We start from the raw sequence: 20,353 nt of genomic DNA, 5'->3' as shown, positions 1-20,353 counted from the left end.
GACAAGCTCAGCGTCCTAACCCACTGAGCCACCGCATCCCTTTACATCAGCATAGTAGCAGTCAAAAAAAATCAAAGCGCAAAATCACTTTCTGAGACAATATAGGTCAAAAAATGTTTCATTTGGTAGTAAAATGTAACCCACTTAAGCAGCAGTTGCACAATCAGGATTCCAGTCAGTGCTACCACCAAGGCCTTCCTCATAAAAGGCTCTGTTTGAAAAGAGCACTTATTGAATACTTTAAATTCACTGGAGGCATATATGTAAACATTTTTTTAGGTATTCCGGTCCTTAGTTATAGGGCATATGAAGAAGTACTACTTTGGAGCTCATGACCAAGCTTGTACTAATAATGCACAGAGCAAAAGTAAAAATAGCATCCAGAGCCAACACATGAGTTCACAGTTGGAGGTTGGCTTTGATGCACTTGGATATGGATAGAGAGCACCTCTGAGCATGTATTGAAAATTCTTGGCACTAACAGACTTAATCTCTTTTTTTCCTTCCATTCTATCGTGTCTTGATTTTCAAAGACCTGCCTAGACAAACCCCTGCACTTTTCTTGGCAATGTTGTTTTTTTTTAAATATATGGTTGGCTTCCTTCTTCCTAGGGCAGGGGTAGGCAACCTTGGCTCTTTTATGGGTCATGGACTTCAACTCCTAGAATTCTTGAGCTATCATAGCTGGCTCAGGAATTCTGGGAGTTGAAGTCCAAGAGTCATAAAAGAGCCAAGGTTGCCTACCCCTGTCCTAGGGCCAAGAGAATGGCTTAGGCTTTGTGCCTAAGGCAGGACTGGAATCCACACGCTCCTGGTTTCTAGCCAGTACACCAAACTGGCTCAGTTGATCTTTGGCCACTATCAAATATTCCCTCCTACAGTCATGAGAGCCCACTGTCATTCCAGTCTCTGTGGTAATCTAGTTCCTTGGTTGTGAATAAGGTTGTTTGGAAAATAAAATGGATCATTACATTCACATGCTTTGTCGGATTAAACATTTGTACTTCTTGGGAACATAACCAATGGTGTAACTAATTCTGAAATTTAGGTGTGAGGGTCTACTACTAAAACACTGCATCTGACTTCTATATGTAAGGAAATTAATGAATGGGCAACTTGACATATCTCAAAATACAATTCATTGCAGCATAAAAATTCCTAGCAAATAACAGGTGCAATTCTAGAAAACCATTGCAAAAAAAAAGGTGTCTTAGGTAACCCTAATATGTGAAAAACAACAAGAACTTGTAGATGAGCGTGCCAGAAAGGTGGTCACTGCAGTTTCTTATTTTCAGCTGAGGAATTGTGAGGATCAGTATAGTTTGTCAAGCTGGGAGTGCTATTAAATTGTACAGAATGGCAAAGGCAGAAACATTTGACACCCTTCTGAGCACTAACGTTCTTTTAGTCAAATGGCAGATTTTAATCAGCCTTTCAAAGTATTCATGCATGATGCTTATTTGATAAAAAAAACTAAAAAGAACAAAGCAGAATATAGCACCTCAGTTCGCTGAAAGTTAAACATTGAATTAGCTATAAGGACTTAGACAAATGTATTTGCAGTTATTCAAGAGTACAGAGTCCTTATTTAGCAATTTCCCACTTTAGTAACCAAAGTTACAATGCAATTTATCAATGAAGAAAAACGAACTTTGTGACCAATCCTCGTATTCACAAACTTCAGAGATCTGCAAAGCAAAACAGCAGATCATGAGCACAGTCATGGCTGCACTTAGTGACCCAGTTATGGGCCCCAATTGTGGTCGCCAAATTAGAATTGCCTGGACCATAGAATTACAGGATCCAGGAATAAAGCTGATAAATACCCATAAGGGACAACTTTTGCACCCACCTCACACACCAACCTTAATTCAAGAAGCAGCATTGTATGAACTTCTCATGTTGTTCAAATCCATCTCTGCCATGATGCTTAAGCACTCAGATCAACCAGTCCAAAGCAGCAGGATGTAGAAAGTCAAGCTCCCATAGTGAGGGACGAAGCGTGAAATGAAATTAAGCGAGTGATTGGATGCATTTCAGACTTTTTAGTTCAAGATAAAATATCAGTGTTCTATTAGCCAGAGAAGGCCAGATAACTCTCTGCCAGGGAAGGTGTGGGAGTTCGATCAATTTGGGCTAGTTGTTCCACGTAAGGTGGCAAACCCCGTTCCGTGGGATACAGAGCAACAAGCACGGGTGGTATGTTCTTAGAGAATCGGTGACCACTTTCATTTTGCAAGTAACTGGAGGAAATGGGTGATGAATAGATAGCATAATGTTTTGGTCCGGAAGGAACACAGTGTCTAAGTTGCCCTGAAGAGTCTAAATCCTTTGCGTTGAGGGAGTAAACGATGCAGTTCTCAGACATCAGTTGGTGCTCAGATAGGTCAATTGCCTCTTGCACAGGAATTTTGGAAAGCACAGCCCAGCTACCCAGCAAAGGCTGTGTCCTACTCCCTTCTATTTGAGCTGAGAGCCACAACGGGTGAGAATGGACATGTGTGTTTTGGTTTTCTTGGCAGCAGACTGGAGAGATTTTGTTAATAAGATGTGGGCATAAGTTCTCATCATTGGTGGGAAAGTTCTGGTTCTCTAGGAGACATTGCACACAACTCTGATTGCAAGGACAAGGCAGCCTTTGGTGAGATCTTACAGAGTGGACCATGTACTTGCAGGGCAATCCTCTAAGACCACGAGTAGATAAATGGTGGATCCCAGAGGACAAATGGGAAGAGGTATCTAAAAAAGGAGGTGTTAAAGGTAGTGTGCAGTGACAGCTCAAATCCATTCTTCTGGGCTTCAGAGGAGAAAATCATCTGGCATTGATGCTTGGCCTGTGTGGCAGGGGAAGAAAATGGGATAATTCAGAAGGACCTTGGGTTTAGCTACTTTACTAATAAAGCAAAGAGTGTCCAGTGCTATGAAGTTCTATCCAGGTTGGCATGCCAAAATTTATTACTGTTTATTAGTAACATATGTATACCATGTGTTCTGCATTCTATACATTCATTTTCCATTTTACGGACTGAATGAAGGGAAAGTTATGGTCATGCTAACTGCACTTGTGAACCAATGATGTCTGGTGGAAGATCCCATCTGTTACTATAGCACACTGCTTCTTGTAATTCTGTAAATGCATCAACTGTATTAAATGTAAAATTGTACCTGAATTTGCCTTCCAGACAGACATCAGAAATATATTTTATTTGTACTGTGGGTGTGTACCACCTCTACAATTTAGAAAATTACTGCTTAGTGCCCTGAAATATATATTTGAAAAAGGAACAGAGAAATAGAAACAGAGTAGAACAATTAGAATAATAGCAAAAAAAGCTATTGTCAGAGCAACAGCTTGTTATAGAAGACAGGAGAACAACCACAGAAAATTTGAGTTGCCTCAGTGATAGTCCACATTGATTAAAGATACTCCCATGTCAATAAATGAGCAAAGAGCAATCATTCGAAACCTAATCTTGGATAAACATGTAAATCTGGTCTGATGTGACCGAGTTTATTAGAGAAGATGAGAAAAATATCTTCTCTCTTTGCCAACCCATGTTCTTAGTGCAGCAGTGGGTAGAGAGGTCCAGGATGATTCAAGAAGTCCAATTAGGGGTTCTATTTCACAGATGACTAGTTTGAAATGTTTGCTTATAAAAATGAGTGTTTGCAACAGAAATCTGGAAATCTCTGGGATGTTGCTGGGAAATTCTCCTGATTTCTGATTTTACACCTTGCCTGGAGAGCATTTCATTGCTCCCCAGCACAGAGAAATCTGTTCCAATGGATATTTGGCTCCACTCATTCTAGCTGATCATACAACTGAGTAGCATTAAATAACCCAGATGTAGAGGCCTTTCCTATATTTCTGTGATCAAGATCATACCAGTATCAGGAGAAGTATGGTTTTATGGACATTTAGAGCTCTGAGAAGATCAAGGACTGAGTAAAATAACTGCCCTGCTGATCTTGGGGGTTTTATTTTGCCCTGGAGATAATTTTGTCAAAGCTCAGACTGACCTTCAGAATGGAAAAATGTTCCCAGTGGTTGACACAACATCACCTTCTGATTACAACCCTAAGAAGCTGTTGATTTTGACAATGGTAGTGACGCAATTATTATGTTGATGGCAGAAAGCTTGGAGAAAGTCCAACTGGATTCAAGGCCCAACTGGATACGAGCATATTTGAAGGCTTGGCAACAAATAACTTACTTTTCTGAGGTATCCAGTAAAAAAAATTCAGACTGTCATAAACCTATTACATTTTGATCTGCAAGGAGAAAAAAAACAGAACTCTTATTAACCAATAATAATTAAGTCATGTAAATGTATCTTAACTTGGATGTCATGGTGGGAGCAGATTCAACTGGTGTAGTAATGTTGGTTTTGTTCTATCATAAGTCAGGGATGTTTTCAGTTAATATAGGCTAATCCTGAATCAGGAAGGATTTCTTACTATGAAACCAGTTCTGGGAGTTTCACCATAATTTTTTTTAAACATTACGTAACGCAGTATTTTATTTTGGAAGTAAATGCAGTAATGTGGATAAAACTATGTCTCTTAATTGATATCATCTATTTAGAATTTTGAGACATTGGGTGATATTAGCAAGTGAAGGTAAGAAATATAACAGATGGAGTTTATCCATGAAAAAAAAGACTGAACCAGGTGAAAAAGTAGGAACCGCAGTATATGCAGGAATGGTGTCAATCCCTTAAGGTAAGACTGGAAACAGAGTACACAAGCTTGATTGGAATTATACTTTATTGAGATAGATTATCTCAATAAAAATGTTGCTGGCTGAGATATAAATTATGACAGAAGGCTGGGTCACATGATATGCTAAGCCATAATATGATTTGTTTGATTCAGTCTTAGTATGCCATCTCAGTCCAGTCAAGTGTGCTCTATTTAATAAATCAGATCTAAATTGTGGCTTAGTAAAATATATGGACATACTCAAAATGAAACAGCTCAACCAATTGAAGATTCTAGTTTGGATACTGACTTGAACCAATACAAGTAGTCCTTGACTGACAAGCACAATTGAGCCCAAATCTCTGTTGCTAAGCGACGCTATTTTTAAGTGGGTATTGTGTCACGTTACGACGTTTCTTGTCACAGTTGTTAAGTGAATCACTGCAGTTGTTAAATTAGTAACACAGTTATTAAGTGAATCTGGCTTCCCCATTGATTTTGCTTGTCGGAAGGTCACAAAATGGGACCCTGGGACACTGCAACTGTCATCAATATGATCCAGTCTGAATTTTGATCATGTGACCATGGGAATGCTGCAACAGTCCTAAGTGTGAAAACTGGTCCCTTTTTTCAGTGCCATTGTAACTTTGACCTGTCACTAAATGAACTCTTGTAAGTCAGGAGGTCTACTTGCAGCATTTTTCTTTAAAGCTAATTCCCACCCCTATCCCATCCCAATTTTCCCCAAAGATTGCAAGTTAAGGAAACTAAATACAGAATCTTTATCTCCATTATATCTAGTGTTGCTGTATTTTTGGTTGGTGGGTGGAGATACCTGGATGCTAATAGAAGTGAAAAGCATATATAACTTTTTGCTGCCCGTGTAGTGATTTAGCTGACCTTCTGAAACCCGGATATGGCAGCTCTAGTAATGCTAGATCCTCTTTTAATATAAATTTTCCAGAGTAAATATTTATCTCTGGATTGTAGCAGCAGGACCTCAGGAAACAATATCATAACTACTGTAGAGCAAATACAGAAAGACCACCATTCCTTGCATTTCTTTGAAACAAGAAGCAAAGTCCATGTTACCCTTACATATCAGAAGTAAACAAATGCTTGAGAGACAAAAAGTGTGAGCAGTGCCAAATTGTTAAAAGGTCCTGACAAGGTCTAGAACCCTTGTGTTATGCTTCTATCTCTGAACCTGATTTACCTCTGGAGCTCAGCTCTCTCTCTGTTAGACCTTTCCCACCCGGGTCATCTCAGACCCTAGATTGCCTCAATGTCATTTTTTAACCATTCCGCTCCCCCCACCCTATGAGGCTAATTAAGCAGGTTGGAGGACAATAAATAGGAAATACAGATTTTTCATTGAAATACTTGGTACTTGACAGGATTACTAAAGCACCACCCTTCCTTAGATGAGGAGATCAGATGCAGCTGGAGCAAGTTCTTAGAATGATTCCCACATTTTCAACAGGAGGTATATTTCAGCAATTCCATAATAGTGTGTGTGCCCTATCTCCAAAATCTCTGATTATAGGAAACAAGATACTGGACCAAATAGATTTCTAGTGCTATCTGATTCTTATGGTACATTGTATACATATGAAAGGGAAAAATATACTGCTCAAAAAAATAAAGGGAACACAAGATAAGACATCCTACTATTAAATACAGTACATTGTGTTGTTTAAGTGTTCCCTTTATTTTCTTGAGCAGTATATATGCACAAGGAACCTGAAAATACAGATCAAAAAGCACATGTGGAACAAATTAAGCTAGTACTAAGAAAAATCTCAGTTAGCCTTTAAGCAAATTTAAAAAATACAGTATCAATTAGAATGTATTTCTCAGTAAAATTCTTACTATGGTTTAAACTGTCTCTGGGGATAATGAAGAAACATATTAAAAAAAGAAATTCACTGCATAGTATCAAACCTCCAGCTAAGGTGGATGACCTTTCTGATCACTTATTTGCATTCCAGATTGCTGCTTGGATTACTCTTCTTGGTGACTTTATTCTTATGTACAACAGAGCAGCTTTTTCTGAGATAAGAAGAATGGAAGATGATGACACCTTGATCTCTGTTGTAGGCTAGTTGTTAAAACTCCGCTCATGCTGCAGAGAAGCAGCATCTATCCTGCTGCCATATTAATGAAATTTGTGTGAATTTGTCATCAATGGTTTATTCTGATTGGCTGGCCAGGAGCCTTTGATGATGTCACACTCATGTACCAAATCCCCACAATTTTTATAGAGCAGTTGCTCTTCATAAATGAACTGCTTTTTATAAAGCAGTTGCTCTATAAAGAAGTACATAAGAGCCTCTTCTCAAGCCAAACCAGTTTTGCTGGAAAGATCAACTATGAAAGAATATGGAAGAATACTCCCTACAGATCAAGTGTAGAATAGAGTTATTTCTGGACTGAGGCAACAGGCCAAGAAAACCAGTGGACCACCTAGAACAGGCATGTCAAACTCGCAACGTCACATGACGTCGCGCGACGTCACTGAGCTTTTACCCCATTGCTGGCAATGGGGTGGGCACGGTTTCATCGTGACGCGTCCGGCCCACGGGCCGGCAGTTTGGCACCCTTGACCTAGAATAAAAACTAAACTTTATTTCATCTATATTTAATTTTAATTCCAATAAGATCATAGTTATTTGTCTCAAGTCATACATTTAAGGATTTTCACAGGCTGTTATATCTGTTACAATCTATTACAGCTGCCAGAAAAGCCAATCACATTGTGAAGAGTTAGTACCACTTGAAATATTGCACCGTTTTGGTCGCTACAATATAAAAATGATGTTGAGACTCTGAAAATAGTGCAGAGAAGAGCAACAAAGATGATTAGGGGACTGGAGGTTAAAACATATAAGGAATGGTTACAGGAACTGGGCATGGCTTAGTCTAGTGAAAAGAAGGACTAGAGGCAACATGATAGCAGTGTTCCAATATCTGAGGGGCTGCCACAATGAAGGGGGGGTCAACCTATTCTCCATAGCACCAGAGAGCAGGACAAGAAGCAAAGGATGGAAACTAATCAAGGAGAGAAGCAACCTGGAACTAAGGAGAAATTTCCTGACAGAACAATTGACCAGTGGAACACTTTGTTTCCCAGAGTTCTTAATGCTCCATTGCTGGAGGTTTTCAGGTAAAGATTGAGCATTACTTTGCCCAGGATGGTATAAGGACTCCTGCCTTGGGCAGACAGTTGGAATAGAAAATCTCCAAGGACCCTTCCAGCCCTATGATTCCACGTTTTTATGCTTCACTGTAATTTGAATCACTGCCTGCACTGTAAATGCAATGAAATGTAACAAAAATTAATTCAGTCCTGCCTAGCAACCAAAATAATTAAGCTTAAATCCTCTTCTCAATCCAAGGCATGTTCTCATGAGCAAATTATTAAGTGGATTAACTTTATTTATTGAGTGGAAATTAAAAAGAAATTGTAAAAAAGAGAGAATCTATATCATTTTGATAGGTGTATGCCTTTGTGTTATAGTCAGCTGCAGCATGCATAGGCTAATGTTTTAAAGAAGATACACAGAGCGGAAAATTACCGGTGAAGTGTAATTCACAGATTATTTTATTGTATATACTCATTAAAAGGATTATGAGTCAACCCCACATTACATAGCTATTTATTTCCACTGGGCTAGCTCAGGAGAAATTCTGTGTTATTCATGGCTGTTGATAATTAGTGGGAAGAAAGTTTGCTATCAAGATTTCTACCTCTATTTCCATTATCTATACTGCTCAAAAAAATAAAGGGAACACAAGATAAGACATCCTACTATTAAATACAGTACATTGTGTTGTTTAAGTGTTCCCTTTATTTTTTTGAGCAGTATATTTTCCCATGATCAATCTCTCCAAGGTAATCACATCTTGGAAAGTCTGATGTCATAGGCTACCATGTTGAAGTTATCCCAAGCCATTATTTTCTTCTCTGTAGGGTTGTAGTCTACCATGCTGCTGTATCTGTAACGGTTCTCAAAGCGGATCTTCAGTGGTGCAGTGTGACCTGTACTTGTGCGGTAGATGAAATTCACAGTGGCCTCAGGGGATGAGTAGCTACTAATGGTATACAAGGAGCCACAGATCATGAAGGAGTTAGCCACAGACTGCTTGTGAATATTGGTCTTCCATGTCTGTGAAATCTCCAAAGTTTCTGGATCCAGTTTGGAAAGCACAATAGCTCCCTTGGTATTTTCAGTGCTATAAATCACCCACAATCCAATCTCATCAACTGCGAGATCAATATCTGTATATCCACCCCAGGAGTAGGGGAATTGTCCATGATAGCCAGCATCGGGCAACTCCTTTTCAACTGCAATGACTTCATTCTTTAGGTCATATTTCACCAGTATTCTAGACTTGTGTCTCTGAAAATAGAGGAAACCTTGATAAACAACAGCCCCAGTGCTCTCCATGGATCTGGGCAACACATGCACTTTGGAAGGATAGCCTTTCACAAACTTATCCATATCATCATATTCAAAGACATGGCGGACATCTGCGCTGACGGTGTCAACTCTCCAAATTGTTTCGTTGCTATATGGAGACACAGGTTGTGGGTCCTTCATCCACACGCCATACTTTCCTGTAATGGTGTCAGCCCTGTAAAAGGTCACTGGTGCGCCAACCCAAACTAGCGTTCCACAACCTAATTCAGGAAATAAACAAGGAAGTTAATCTCTCCAGCTAAGAAATATGTAGCTATAAACTATTATTTTAAAATTTGAGGATCTCTAGACCAGGGGTGTCAAACTCAATTTTATTGAGGGCCGCATCAGCATTGCGGTTGCCCTCAGGTGGCCGGGTGGGTATGGCCAGGGTGGGCGTGGCCTACTGGGTGGGCATGGCTAGAGTGCGTATGGCCTACTGGGTGGGCGTGGCCAGCTCTACATCGTTCGCATCAAGGGTGCCTATGGGGGCCTGGGCAGGAGTGGGACAGATCTGAGGGTCTCTGGCAGAAGGAGGGTCTCTGGGCCAGGGCCAAGGCAGTGGGGGCCATTCCCTCACTGTTTCCAGGATGGCTTCGCAGACCACATGAAACCACTTCGCGGGCCGGATCCGGTCCCCGGGCCTTGTGTTTGACATGTCTGCACTAGACCTACAAATCCTCTCAAAAGAATGGTGATCAGATGGTTTTGCCAATATCAATTAATGTACATGATATTACAAGGAGATTGGTTCGATGACCCAAAAACAAGGACATGGAAGATGATTTGGTAAAGGAAAAAAGCTAAAATAAGACTCAAGAAGAATGGAGTTTGAACCATCTTATTGAAATATGAAACAAAATGTACTTAAATAGATAAGATGTGTATGTTGAACCCAAGAGATTGTTATGAACTGAGATAAAGAAAAAAATTTGGTCATTAAAACTTAGCAGTATAAATACTAATAGCTCATTTGAATATTGATATGTGCATAAGGGTCATGTAAAGATGAATAATGTAGATAAGCTAAAAACTTATTGTTGAAAGTAATAAATAGGTCTATATGGAATGTTAAAAATGAAAATTATCAATTTAAACAAGAGATAGCAGATATAAAGAGGAAGAAGCATTAAATATTGAAATAAAAAGAAATTTTGATTACTACTTAAAAAAGAACAACTGAAAATTAGCAAAAAGGAAGGATATCATATTGTATCCTTAACTTGTTGACATAGAGGGTGAGAAGTTAAGTAAACGGGATGTGAATTTTGAATATTAGATTTTGTGAGGAATGTGTGATAGATGAATTGGGGGTATACTAAAAATCTTGGGAATGATAAATATCAAACGTTAAATCTAAATGTTAGTGGAAATTAAAATTGAAAAATCTATTAGGTCATTGATTGTCTAAAAGACTGTATGTTAAAACAATTAGAATATGTGTAAACTAAAAACTATGGCTATATGTAAGAAAGTTATTTTCTATGTGATAGATAGGATAAAACTTGTCTTTTAATTTACAAATAGATGGTATATATGAAGGGAAAAAGAGAGGAAATATTTATGGTAGCAATTTGAAATCTGTACTAATGATATCTGTATGTAATTGAAATACTACTACCCAGCCACCACGTTGCTTTTCAAATATGTGAATTTAATATCAGAAAATCAATAACATTTGTATTAAAATAACAATCAGTTTATTAAATTTGACATCTTTAAGATGTACAAACTTTTTCTGTCTTTGTAGCATTGTTAATATCTTTTAACAATTTCTTTTTATCATCTTTTTGAGAAATATTTGTCATAGTGTGAATTTATGAAATTTTACAGGATCCAAGCAGTGGTCCTCTCTGCCTTCCTCTGATTTTTCAAGGAGGGCAAATCTATTAGGGAGAGAAAGGTAGAATAGCTGCCAAATCAGAAGTGCTGTTTGTATGATGCACTACAGGTAATAATAATAATAATAATTTAATTTCTATACCGCCCTTCTCCCGAAGGACTCAGGGCGGTGTACAGGGCAATACAATAAAATACAATATACAAAAGTTAAAAAATATTAAATACTACAGCCCAATTCAATAAGTTAATACAATAATATTAAAATACCCCTAAACCCATCAGACCAGGCCGGCTTGTTCAAATAAATATGTTTTTAGGTCACGTCGGAAGGAGCGAAGGTCGGGAGCCATCCGGAGCTCAACTGGTAAACGGTTCCAAAGGTCTGGCGCGCCCACAGAGAACGCCCTCCCCCTGGGGGCCGCCAGTCGATACTCTTTGACCGACGGCACCCTAAGGAGGCCCTCTCTGTGGGAGCACACTGGACGAAGGGAAGTTGATGCCGGCCGCAGGTGCTCCCGTAAGTAACCCGGACCCATGCCATTTAGGGCTTTATAGGTCGTAACCAGCACCTTGAATCTTAGGTAGCTATGCAGCTGTTTTAAAGGTGGGTAAGATGACTTCTGAGTATCAATTGGAAAAATGATGGAATGAGGGCTGTTCCACTAGTGCCCTGATTGCAAACTTTCTAATTAATCACTACTGGAAAAAGGAATGTGGATTAAATTAATTCAGGCTACTCAATTACAATATCTTTGCAACTAAAATTGTTAAATAGCCCAAGGTATTCAAAAGAAAAGTAAAAGCAGCAGTTGAGGCTTTCTACTCCAAAATGTTTCACTAATAGACACCAGATGCCAATTCCATATTTCATCATTCCTTTTTTTCCCCAACATCTGGCCTTTTAAAATCCAGTGGGTCTGGACTAAGCAAAGCTGGAGATCTTTAGCTTTTTCACCATTGCTTTATAAATTCAGCCAGAGATAACATAAATGCCAAAGAAAATGGCTTACCATAAAGATCTTCACAGGTTTTGTTCTTGTTAGCATAATAAACAATGTGACATGCTATTTTTTTTTCTGGCAGTTTCAAGACAACTTTTACAGCTGTAGAAGTAGTAACATATATATATTTCTTTTCTTACTTGCTTTTGAATCAGAGATTTCTCCATGCTTCTCCAGCTAATTACATACTTTCTGGAGTTTATCACATCCTGATCTGCTGTTACTTTCATTCTTTGAGCTTTTTCCATAAATGCAGGTAGATCAAAACCAGATCATGTGGCTGGACATGTAGCGTAAGAAAGCGATTAACAGATTCTTAAAACTTATTACCTTATTGTATATCAGTCAGAATAGAACAATAGAGAAGTTAGAGATCCAATATTTACCTAGGTTTTTAGAGGTTTTTCCCCCCCTTCTCCCTCACTCCTTGTTAAAACAATTCTATCTTTAAATAACTACACGGTGCAGACCCTGGCACTCGGAAACTCAAAAATCCTCTTCTTTATTGGTAACAATGATGTATATCGTTTTCACGGATAAATTTTCATAGGTTTTCTTTAACTTATTTTCATAACATTTTTCCCCCCGCTTGTTTGCTTTCTCTTTTCTTTAAAAATGAATCATTAAAAATGAATAATTTATAATTGCACATTATAGATTTTTAAGAGCACATTTCTTAGCTGGAGAGCCATTTACCTTCCTGAGAGCTGTGAAGGAACTCACTGCTGCCTTCTCTGGTCTGAGGACAATGGCCGACTCTCAGCTGAGCCACCTCCTCAATGCTTTTCACTAGCCTTCTCTCAAGCACATTCTTTTCTTCTGCCAGCCGTTTCTTCTCTGCTTCCAAAGCCGACTTGTCTTGAAGGAGTTCGTTTATGGTAGATTCCAGCCTGCTGATTTGGATGTCCCTCTGGGCTTGTTCCCTCTTCAGATTCTCTACCTCCCTTTGAAGCGAGCCAACTGTAGATATAGAAGTCCTCCTAACTTGGCTTCCATGTAGCTGATTCGCCTGGTTCTCCAGAAGGCCGAGACGAGTTCGAGTTGATTCTAGTTCCAGCTGCTGAGCTTTGCTTTCCCGCTGGAGATCTTGAATGCTTATCAATACCTCACTTAAGCCAGTACAGCTGTCTTCATGTTTACTGGGTACTGCGAAGGAATAAATGCATCTTCCATCCTGGTTATTGTTTTTGTGAAAATGGACGTAACTCCCCAATGCTCCCCATGCCATCCAGACTGAAATCAGCCATGTCGCCAGCATCTCCGTGATTTCACACCAGCCTCTCTCTTTTAAAGTGAAGCAAGTTCTTTGAGAAACAGAACATGGATAAATTCGTGCAATGCTGGCAGACCACAATTTTGTAGGGTTGGGAGTTAAGGGAGGTGCAGTAGAGGTTGGCTAGAAGAAGCAGAAGCAGAAGCAGAAGCACTTACCAAATATTTTACAAATTTTAAAACTCTCTTAAAGGAATAACATTTTTTTCTTAGAAAATATAACAAGACAACCTGCCAATGTTTGGCTTTTAGAGGCAGATCTGAAGCTTTAAAGATCTATAAAGTCAACAGCGTACGTGTTTGTGGATGCATATATGAGAAAAGAAATGGCTGAGAACTATTCTTTGGAAGTTTTAAGAGTTACTCTACAGCAGTGGCCCCCAACCTCTTGGGTACCAGGGACTGGTTCCATAGAGAGAGGTTTTTCCGCGGACTGGAGGAAGCATGGTTTCGCACGCTGCCTGCATCCACGGATGGGGCTTCGCTTGTTTGCGCAGACCGTTTTCTGTCATGCTGCAGCCTGGTGCCGGTCGATGGAAAAGGGGTTGGGGATCCCTGCTCTGCAGTATTTAATATTCACCATTTAAAAAGAACTCTCTGTTTTGTAAGTTGATATAACATCACAAATACATACATTTCGGGTATTTTATAAATTCATTTTATTATAAAAACAGATGCATGCATCAAAATAGATGGGGTTCTTTTAAGAGAACCACTTAGCAGATTCCCACCCTGACTAGAAAAATGATGACACCGTGATTCATTCTTTCTCTTGTAGTCTTCCTTGCTTCCAAAACTTTCCTTTGGAAGATCTGCTTTAACAAGATTAATTGGACTTGGCAAAAGTGATCTCTCCGCCAGGTTTTTTCAACAGGATTCTAGCATATTCAGAATGGCCTCTCAGAATTCTCTCATCACTTCATAGTAAATGGCATCATAAAGTAGTCAACCTCATTTTAGCTTAGCCTGGTATGTGAACTCAGCCTCTGCAGTTGGTTTGTAACTCTGTATTGTATGAATCTAAAAAATGAGGTTAACTGAATAAAACAATTTAGGGTTGAGGAGAAGATGGCCAAATCTATAATATACAAATGTTTTCTAGATTACCCTGGGAAGAACAATACAGTAGCGTTTTGATAATTTTCTCTTATTCTAGGATATTTTCTTTCAGTATCCCAATTTCCACAGCTTGGTATAAGAATTAAAGGGAGATCTGTAATTGTTAATGATCTCAGCTTTCTCCCAAATACATTGGAGGAATTGCCCACTCTTTCCTTCTACCAATCCTTGAACCTGAATGCTTCTAAGCCAAGAACTGTAGAAAGTTCCATAGCCTCATCCACAACTTTTAGAAGTCAGATCTTCCTTGCAAGAATAGAAGTTCTGCAAAGAGACATGATCAAACAGATCACCTCCTATGGGGCCCATAATATTTTAGACTTAATTCCTGTTCTAAGGGTAAAGGGAAGGGCAGTTTATTTACTCATTCATCTTTGTTGATAACTTTGACTGGAAAGATCTAGAAGAACCTTTTCTCTTGTGGCCGCTACACGGAGCAGAGACCTACCTCTGTCCTTTTGGCCTTCCAAAAGGCCTTTAAGACCTGGCTCTGCCAGTTGGCTTGTTGTCCTAATGGGGGTGCTTACACTGGAGATGACTGACAGCACCCCAATGCTATCTGTCCTCTTAGTTTTTAGTCCCTATTTCTTAATAAATATAATTAAAAAATAAAACCATTGCTTTTTCAATTTAAAAAAATCCTGTGTCACTCTTTTGGGTGTCTGTCTTAATCTCTGGTCATCTATCAGGTGCCTGGGAGTTTGAGGTTTCTGAGCAGTATCTTAGCAGTTCCCAGCACTGCACTCTTCTGCATTTTGTTGTTGTTGTTAGCTGCGAAGTCGTGTCTGACCCATCGCGACCCCATGGACAACGTTCCTCCAGGCCTTCCTGTCCTCTACCATCTTCTGGAGTCCATTTAAGCTCACGCCTACTGCTTCAGTGACTCCGTCCATCCACCTCATTCTCTGTCGTCCCCTTCTTCTCTTGCCCTCAATCTTCCCCAGCATTAGGCTCTTCTCCAGTGAGTCCTTCCTTCTCATTAGGTGGCCAAAGTATTTGAGTTTCAACTTCAGGATCTGGCCTTCTAAAGAGCAGTCAGGGTTGATCTCCTCTAGGACTGACCGGTTTGATCTCCTTGCAGTCCAAGGGACTCGCAGGAGTCTTCTCCAGCACCATAGTTCAAAGGCCTCAATTCTTTGGCGCTCAGCCTTTCTTATGGTCCACTTTCACAGCCATACATTGCAACTGGGAAGATCATAGCCTACTTTTGTCGACAGGGTGATGTCTCTGCTTTTTAGTGTGCTGGCTAGGTTTGCCATTGCTTTCCTCCCCAGGAGCAAGCGTCTTTTAACTTCTTGGCTACAGTCCCCATCTGCAGTGGTCTTGGAGCCCAGGAAAATAAAATCTGTCACTACCTCCATTTCTTCCCCATCTATTTGCCAGGAATTGAGAGGGCCGGTTGCCATGATCTTGGTTTTTTTAATGTTAAGTTTCAACCCAACTTTTGCACTCTCCTTCTTCACCCGCAACAAGAGGCTCTTTAGTTCTTCTTCACTTCTGCCATTAGAATGGTATCATCTGCATATCTTAGGTTGTTAATATTTCTCCCAACAATCTTAATTCCAACTTTTGATTCATCTAGCCCTGCCTTTCTCGTGATGTGCTCTGCATATAAGTTAGATAGGCAGGGTGACAGTATACAGCCTTGTCGGACTCCTTTCTCAATTTTGAACCAATCGGTGGTTCCGTGACCAGTTCTCACTGTTCCTTCTTCACCCGCATATAGGTTTCTCAAGAGACAAATGAGATGGTCTGGTACTCCCATCTCTTTAAGAACTTGCCACAGTTTGTTGTGAGCCACACAATCAAAGGCTTTAGCATAGTCAATGAAGCAGAAGTAGATGTTTTTCTGGAACTCCCTAGCTTTCTCCATGATCCAGCGTATGTTGGCAATTTGATCTCTAGTTCCTCTGCCTCTTCGAAATCCTGCCTGTACTTCTGGTAGTTCTCGATCCACATACTGCTGGAATCTAGCTTGTAGGATTTTAAGCATAACTTTACTAGTATGTGAAATGAGTGCAATGGTGCGATAGTTTGAACATTCTTTGGCACTGCCTTTCTTTGGAATCAGAATGTAAACTGATCTTTTCCAATCCTGTGGCCACTGTTGAGTATCCCAAATTTGCTGGCAAATTGAGTGTAGCACTTTTACTGCATCGTCTTTTAAGATTTTGAATAGCTCAGCTGGAATACTGTCACCTCCACTAGCTTTGTTGTTGCTCAGTTTTTCTAAGGCCCACTTCACATTGTAGGATGTCTGGCTTGAGGTCAGTGACCACCTCATCGTGGTTATCAGGGACGTTAAACTCATTCTTGTATAGTTCTTCTGTGTAATTTTGCCACCTCTTCTTAATCTCTTCTGCCTCTGTTAGGTCCCTGCCATTTTGGTCCTTTATCATGCCCATTTTTGCATTAAACGTTCCCTTCATCTCTCCAATTTTCTTGAAGAGATCTCTAGTCCTCTCTATTCTATTGTTTTCTTCTATTTCTTTGCACTGTTCATTTAAGAAGGCATTCTTATCTCTTCTAGCTATTCTCTGGAATTCTGCATTCAATTGGGCGTATCTTTCTTTTTCTCCCTTGCCTTTTGCTTCCCTCCTTTCCTCAGCTATTTGCAAAGCTTCCTCAGACAGCCATTTTGCTTTCTTGCATTTCTTTTTCTTTGGGATGGTTTTAGTTGCTACCTCTTGTACAGTGTTGCGAACCTCTGTCCATAGTTCTTCAGGCACTCTGTCTATCAGATCTAATTCCTTAAATCTATTTGTCACCTCTACTGTATAATCAACAGGCATATGATTTAATTCATACCTGAGTGGCCTAGTGCTTTCCCCTACTTTCTTCAGTTTAAGCCTATATTTTGCAATGGGAAGCTCATGGTCTGAGCCACAGTCAGCTCCTGGTCTTGTTTTTACTGATTGTATAGAGCTTTTCCATCTTTGGCTGCAGAGCACATAGTCAATCTGATTTCTGTGTTGACCGTGTGGTGATGTCCATGTGTAGAGCCGTCTATTGGGTTGTTAGAAGAGTGTTTGCTATGACCAACGTATTCTCTTGACAAAATTCTGTCAGCCTGTGCCCTGCTTCATTTTATACTCCAAGGCCAAACTTGCCTGTTATTCCGGTTATCTTTTGGCTTCCTACTTTAGCATTCCAATCCCCCATGATGATAAGGACATCATTTTTTGGTGTTAGTTCTATAAGGTGCTGTAGGGCTTCATAGAACCGGTCAATTTCATCCTCTTCAGCACCGGTGGTTGGGCATAGACTTGGAGTACTGCGATATTGAATGGTTTGCCTTGGATACAAACTGAGATCATTCTGTCATTTTGGGGATTGTATCCCAGTATTGCTTTTCCTACTCTTTTATTGACTATGAAGGCTACTCCATTTCTTCTGAGGGATTCTTGCCCGCAGTGATACCTGATAGTCATCTGAATTAAATTCACCCATTCCTGTCCATTTTAGTTCGCCGATTCCTAAGATGTTGATGTTCAGTCTTGTCAACTCTTGTTTGACCACGTCCAGCTTGCCTTGATTCATGGATCTTACATTCCAGGTTCCTATGGAGAAAAAATCTTTACAGCATTGGACTTTCCTTTCACCCCCAGACACATCCACAGCTGAGCGTCCTTTCGGCTTTGGCCCAGTTGCTTCATTCTCTCTGGCGCTACTAGTACTAGCCCTCTGCTCTTCCCCAGTAACATATTGGATGCCTTCCAACCTGAGGGGCTCATCTTCCAGCGTCATATCATTTTGCCTTTTGGTACTGTCCATAGGGCTTTCATGGCAAAGATACTGGAGTGGGTTGCCATTTCCTTCTCCAGTGGATCACGTTTTGTCAGATCTCTCTGCTATGATCTGTCCGTCTTGGGTGGCCCTGCATAGAGAGCTCCAACCTTGTTCCTGGAATATGTTGGAACCACTCTCCCAGCTTAGGAATCACAGCCCCAAGTACACCAACCACCACTGGACCATTTAGGCCTTTACTTTCCACATCTACTCTAGTTCTTTCTTCAGATACTGATATTTCTTCAGCTTCTCATGCTCCTTGATGTTGCAGAAGTAAGGGTGGCTGGTTCTCTTCTCGTTTGTTCTGGAGCAGCATCCATTCCCCACTGTCAGCCCCTCTAGGAATACCAGCAAATCCAACTTCAGAGGAAGAGCAGAACTATACTTTATTGAGAGGCTATAACAACAGAATCTTGCAAGCCTGTTTGTGCTTCTCCTCTCCTCCCTCTTATTCCACAAATTATTTGTCTGAGTCTCTTCAGAATATTAGTCACATATTTTTATATATGTCAAACTTTCAGCAGGAAAGGCATACTGTATTAAATATCTGAATTTGGGAAATGGATTAAATAACTGAATTTATACAATCCCAAATTTTGCTAGCTACCTTAATCTTCTCCATCAGTGACTCCCCACATGTTGAAAAAAATTGGCTTCTTTGCTGTTCATAGAATGAAACAACAGGTGGACACTATAGAACAGGGGTGTCAAACTCGCAACGTCACGTGACGTGTGGCGAACTATCGCGACTTTTTCTCCATTGCCGACAATGGGGTGGGCACGGTTTTGGCATGATTCATATGGCCCACGGGCTGGCAGTTTGACCCCCCTGCTGTAGAAGAAAACAATTAGGAAAACTAGATGGAAGGCACAGTATCAAAAAGAAGATTTAGCAGTTATCAATGTAAAGGTAGCAGTGCAAAATAAATAATGGGGATTGCCCAGAAAGTATGTTCGGAAAGCAGCGTGCGGGATCATAAAGAACAGCAGATTATAGGAATAGAAAATTACCAAAGTTCAGAAAGAAAAGACCAGGAAAAGTTAACAACAGAGAAATCAATTCAAAGAATGAACAGCAATGATAGTAACATAGAGAAAAATAAATGTCTTAAAATAAGTTTTTCAATCAATGTCAAATGATATCTCTGCTGAAAGGAATGAGTGTAATCAAGATCAACAAATGATTTTTAAAAATGAATGGCAGCATGAAGAGAAAAAAACAAATAAAACATTTCTTTTTAAAAGCTTGAGGAAAGTTTTGGAATGAATAGAATCCAGGGCAGTTGGAGAAAGATACGGAAATACAAATGCAGCCATTGAGAAAACTGGCCAGTCTCTACAGTAAAACAAAACTACACACTGATTTGCAAGTAAGACAAAGCATCATTCCACTTCTGTGACTCAAACCACTATTTTGTGCCCCATGATTACCATAGTGATTTATAGCTCATGTAATATAATTTATCTACATGCTTTAGAAAAAGGTACATTTATCACTTGGAGAGGGTACAATGTTTTCCAGTATGGTGCAAAAACATTTTTATTTTATTCCCTGATATTATTTTGCTGCCTTGCTTTGTGTGATTGACCTTAATTTTTATTGTACTTTAATACAATAAAATGTTCCATGCTTTGGCAACCTTTTATATCATGGAATGACATACGAACCATATGAAACACATTTCTAATGCACATATGTATATACATATATACACACACACTCCTTCACACCTCCATATGAATATGCAACCTTGCCACAACAAACGTTCTAAGTTATTTAGGTCTTGAAGCTAGAAAATTAAATGCAGGAAGTGTGCTTTTATGGTACACCAATTCTTGTTCCTTGCACAAAGTAGTCCTCAACGTACCATCACATATGAGCTCAAAATTTTCATTGCTAAGGCAGACAGTTGTTACGTGAGTTTTGCCCATTTCACAACCTTGCTTGCCACAGATGCTAAGTGAATCAGTGCAGTTTTTAATAAGTTTTTAAGTGAATCTGGCTTACTCACTGACTTTGCTTATCCAAAGGCTGCAAAAAGTAATCACATGCCAAGCATCCAAATTTTGATCATGTGACCACAGGGATGCCGCAATGATTGTAAGTGTGAAAAATGGTCATAAGTGTTTTCGGTGCTGTTATAACTCTGAATGATCACTAAAGAA

At 39.7% G+C, this 20,353-nt stretch overlaps 1 protein-coding gene across 1 annotated transcript in view; it reads right to left on the bottom strand.

Annotated features, from left to right (window-relative positions):
- Nucleotides 1-8,275: 8,275 nt before the first annotated feature.
- MYOC (myocilin) overlaps nucleotides 8,276-20,353 on the bottom strand; it is a 12,985-nt gene continuing 907 nt past the window's right edge. Inside the window, exons 2-3 of the mRNA XM_081324633.1 lie at nucleotides 12,704-13,403; nucleotides 8,276-9,385 (exon numbers count right to left, since the gene is read on the bottom strand). Of these exons, the coding sequence (XP_081180759.1) occupies nucleotides 8,601-9,385; nucleotides 12,704-13,265 (1,347 nt within the window). The 5' untranslated portion in view covers nucleotides 13,266-13,403 and the 3' untranslated portion in view covers nucleotides 8,276-8,600. The remainder of the gene's footprint in view (nucleotides 9,386-12,703; nucleotides 13,404-20,353) is intronic.

The sequence above is a fragment of the Vipera berus genome (assembly GCF_964194415.1).
Source record: "Vipera berus genome assembly, chromosome: 3".
NCBI lineage: Eukaryota > Metazoa > Chordata > Lepidosauria > Squamata > Viperidae > Vipera > Vipera berus.
The sequence above is the reverse complement of the archived record's forward strand: the minus strand, read 5'-3'. Positions and strand labels throughout refer to the sequence as shown.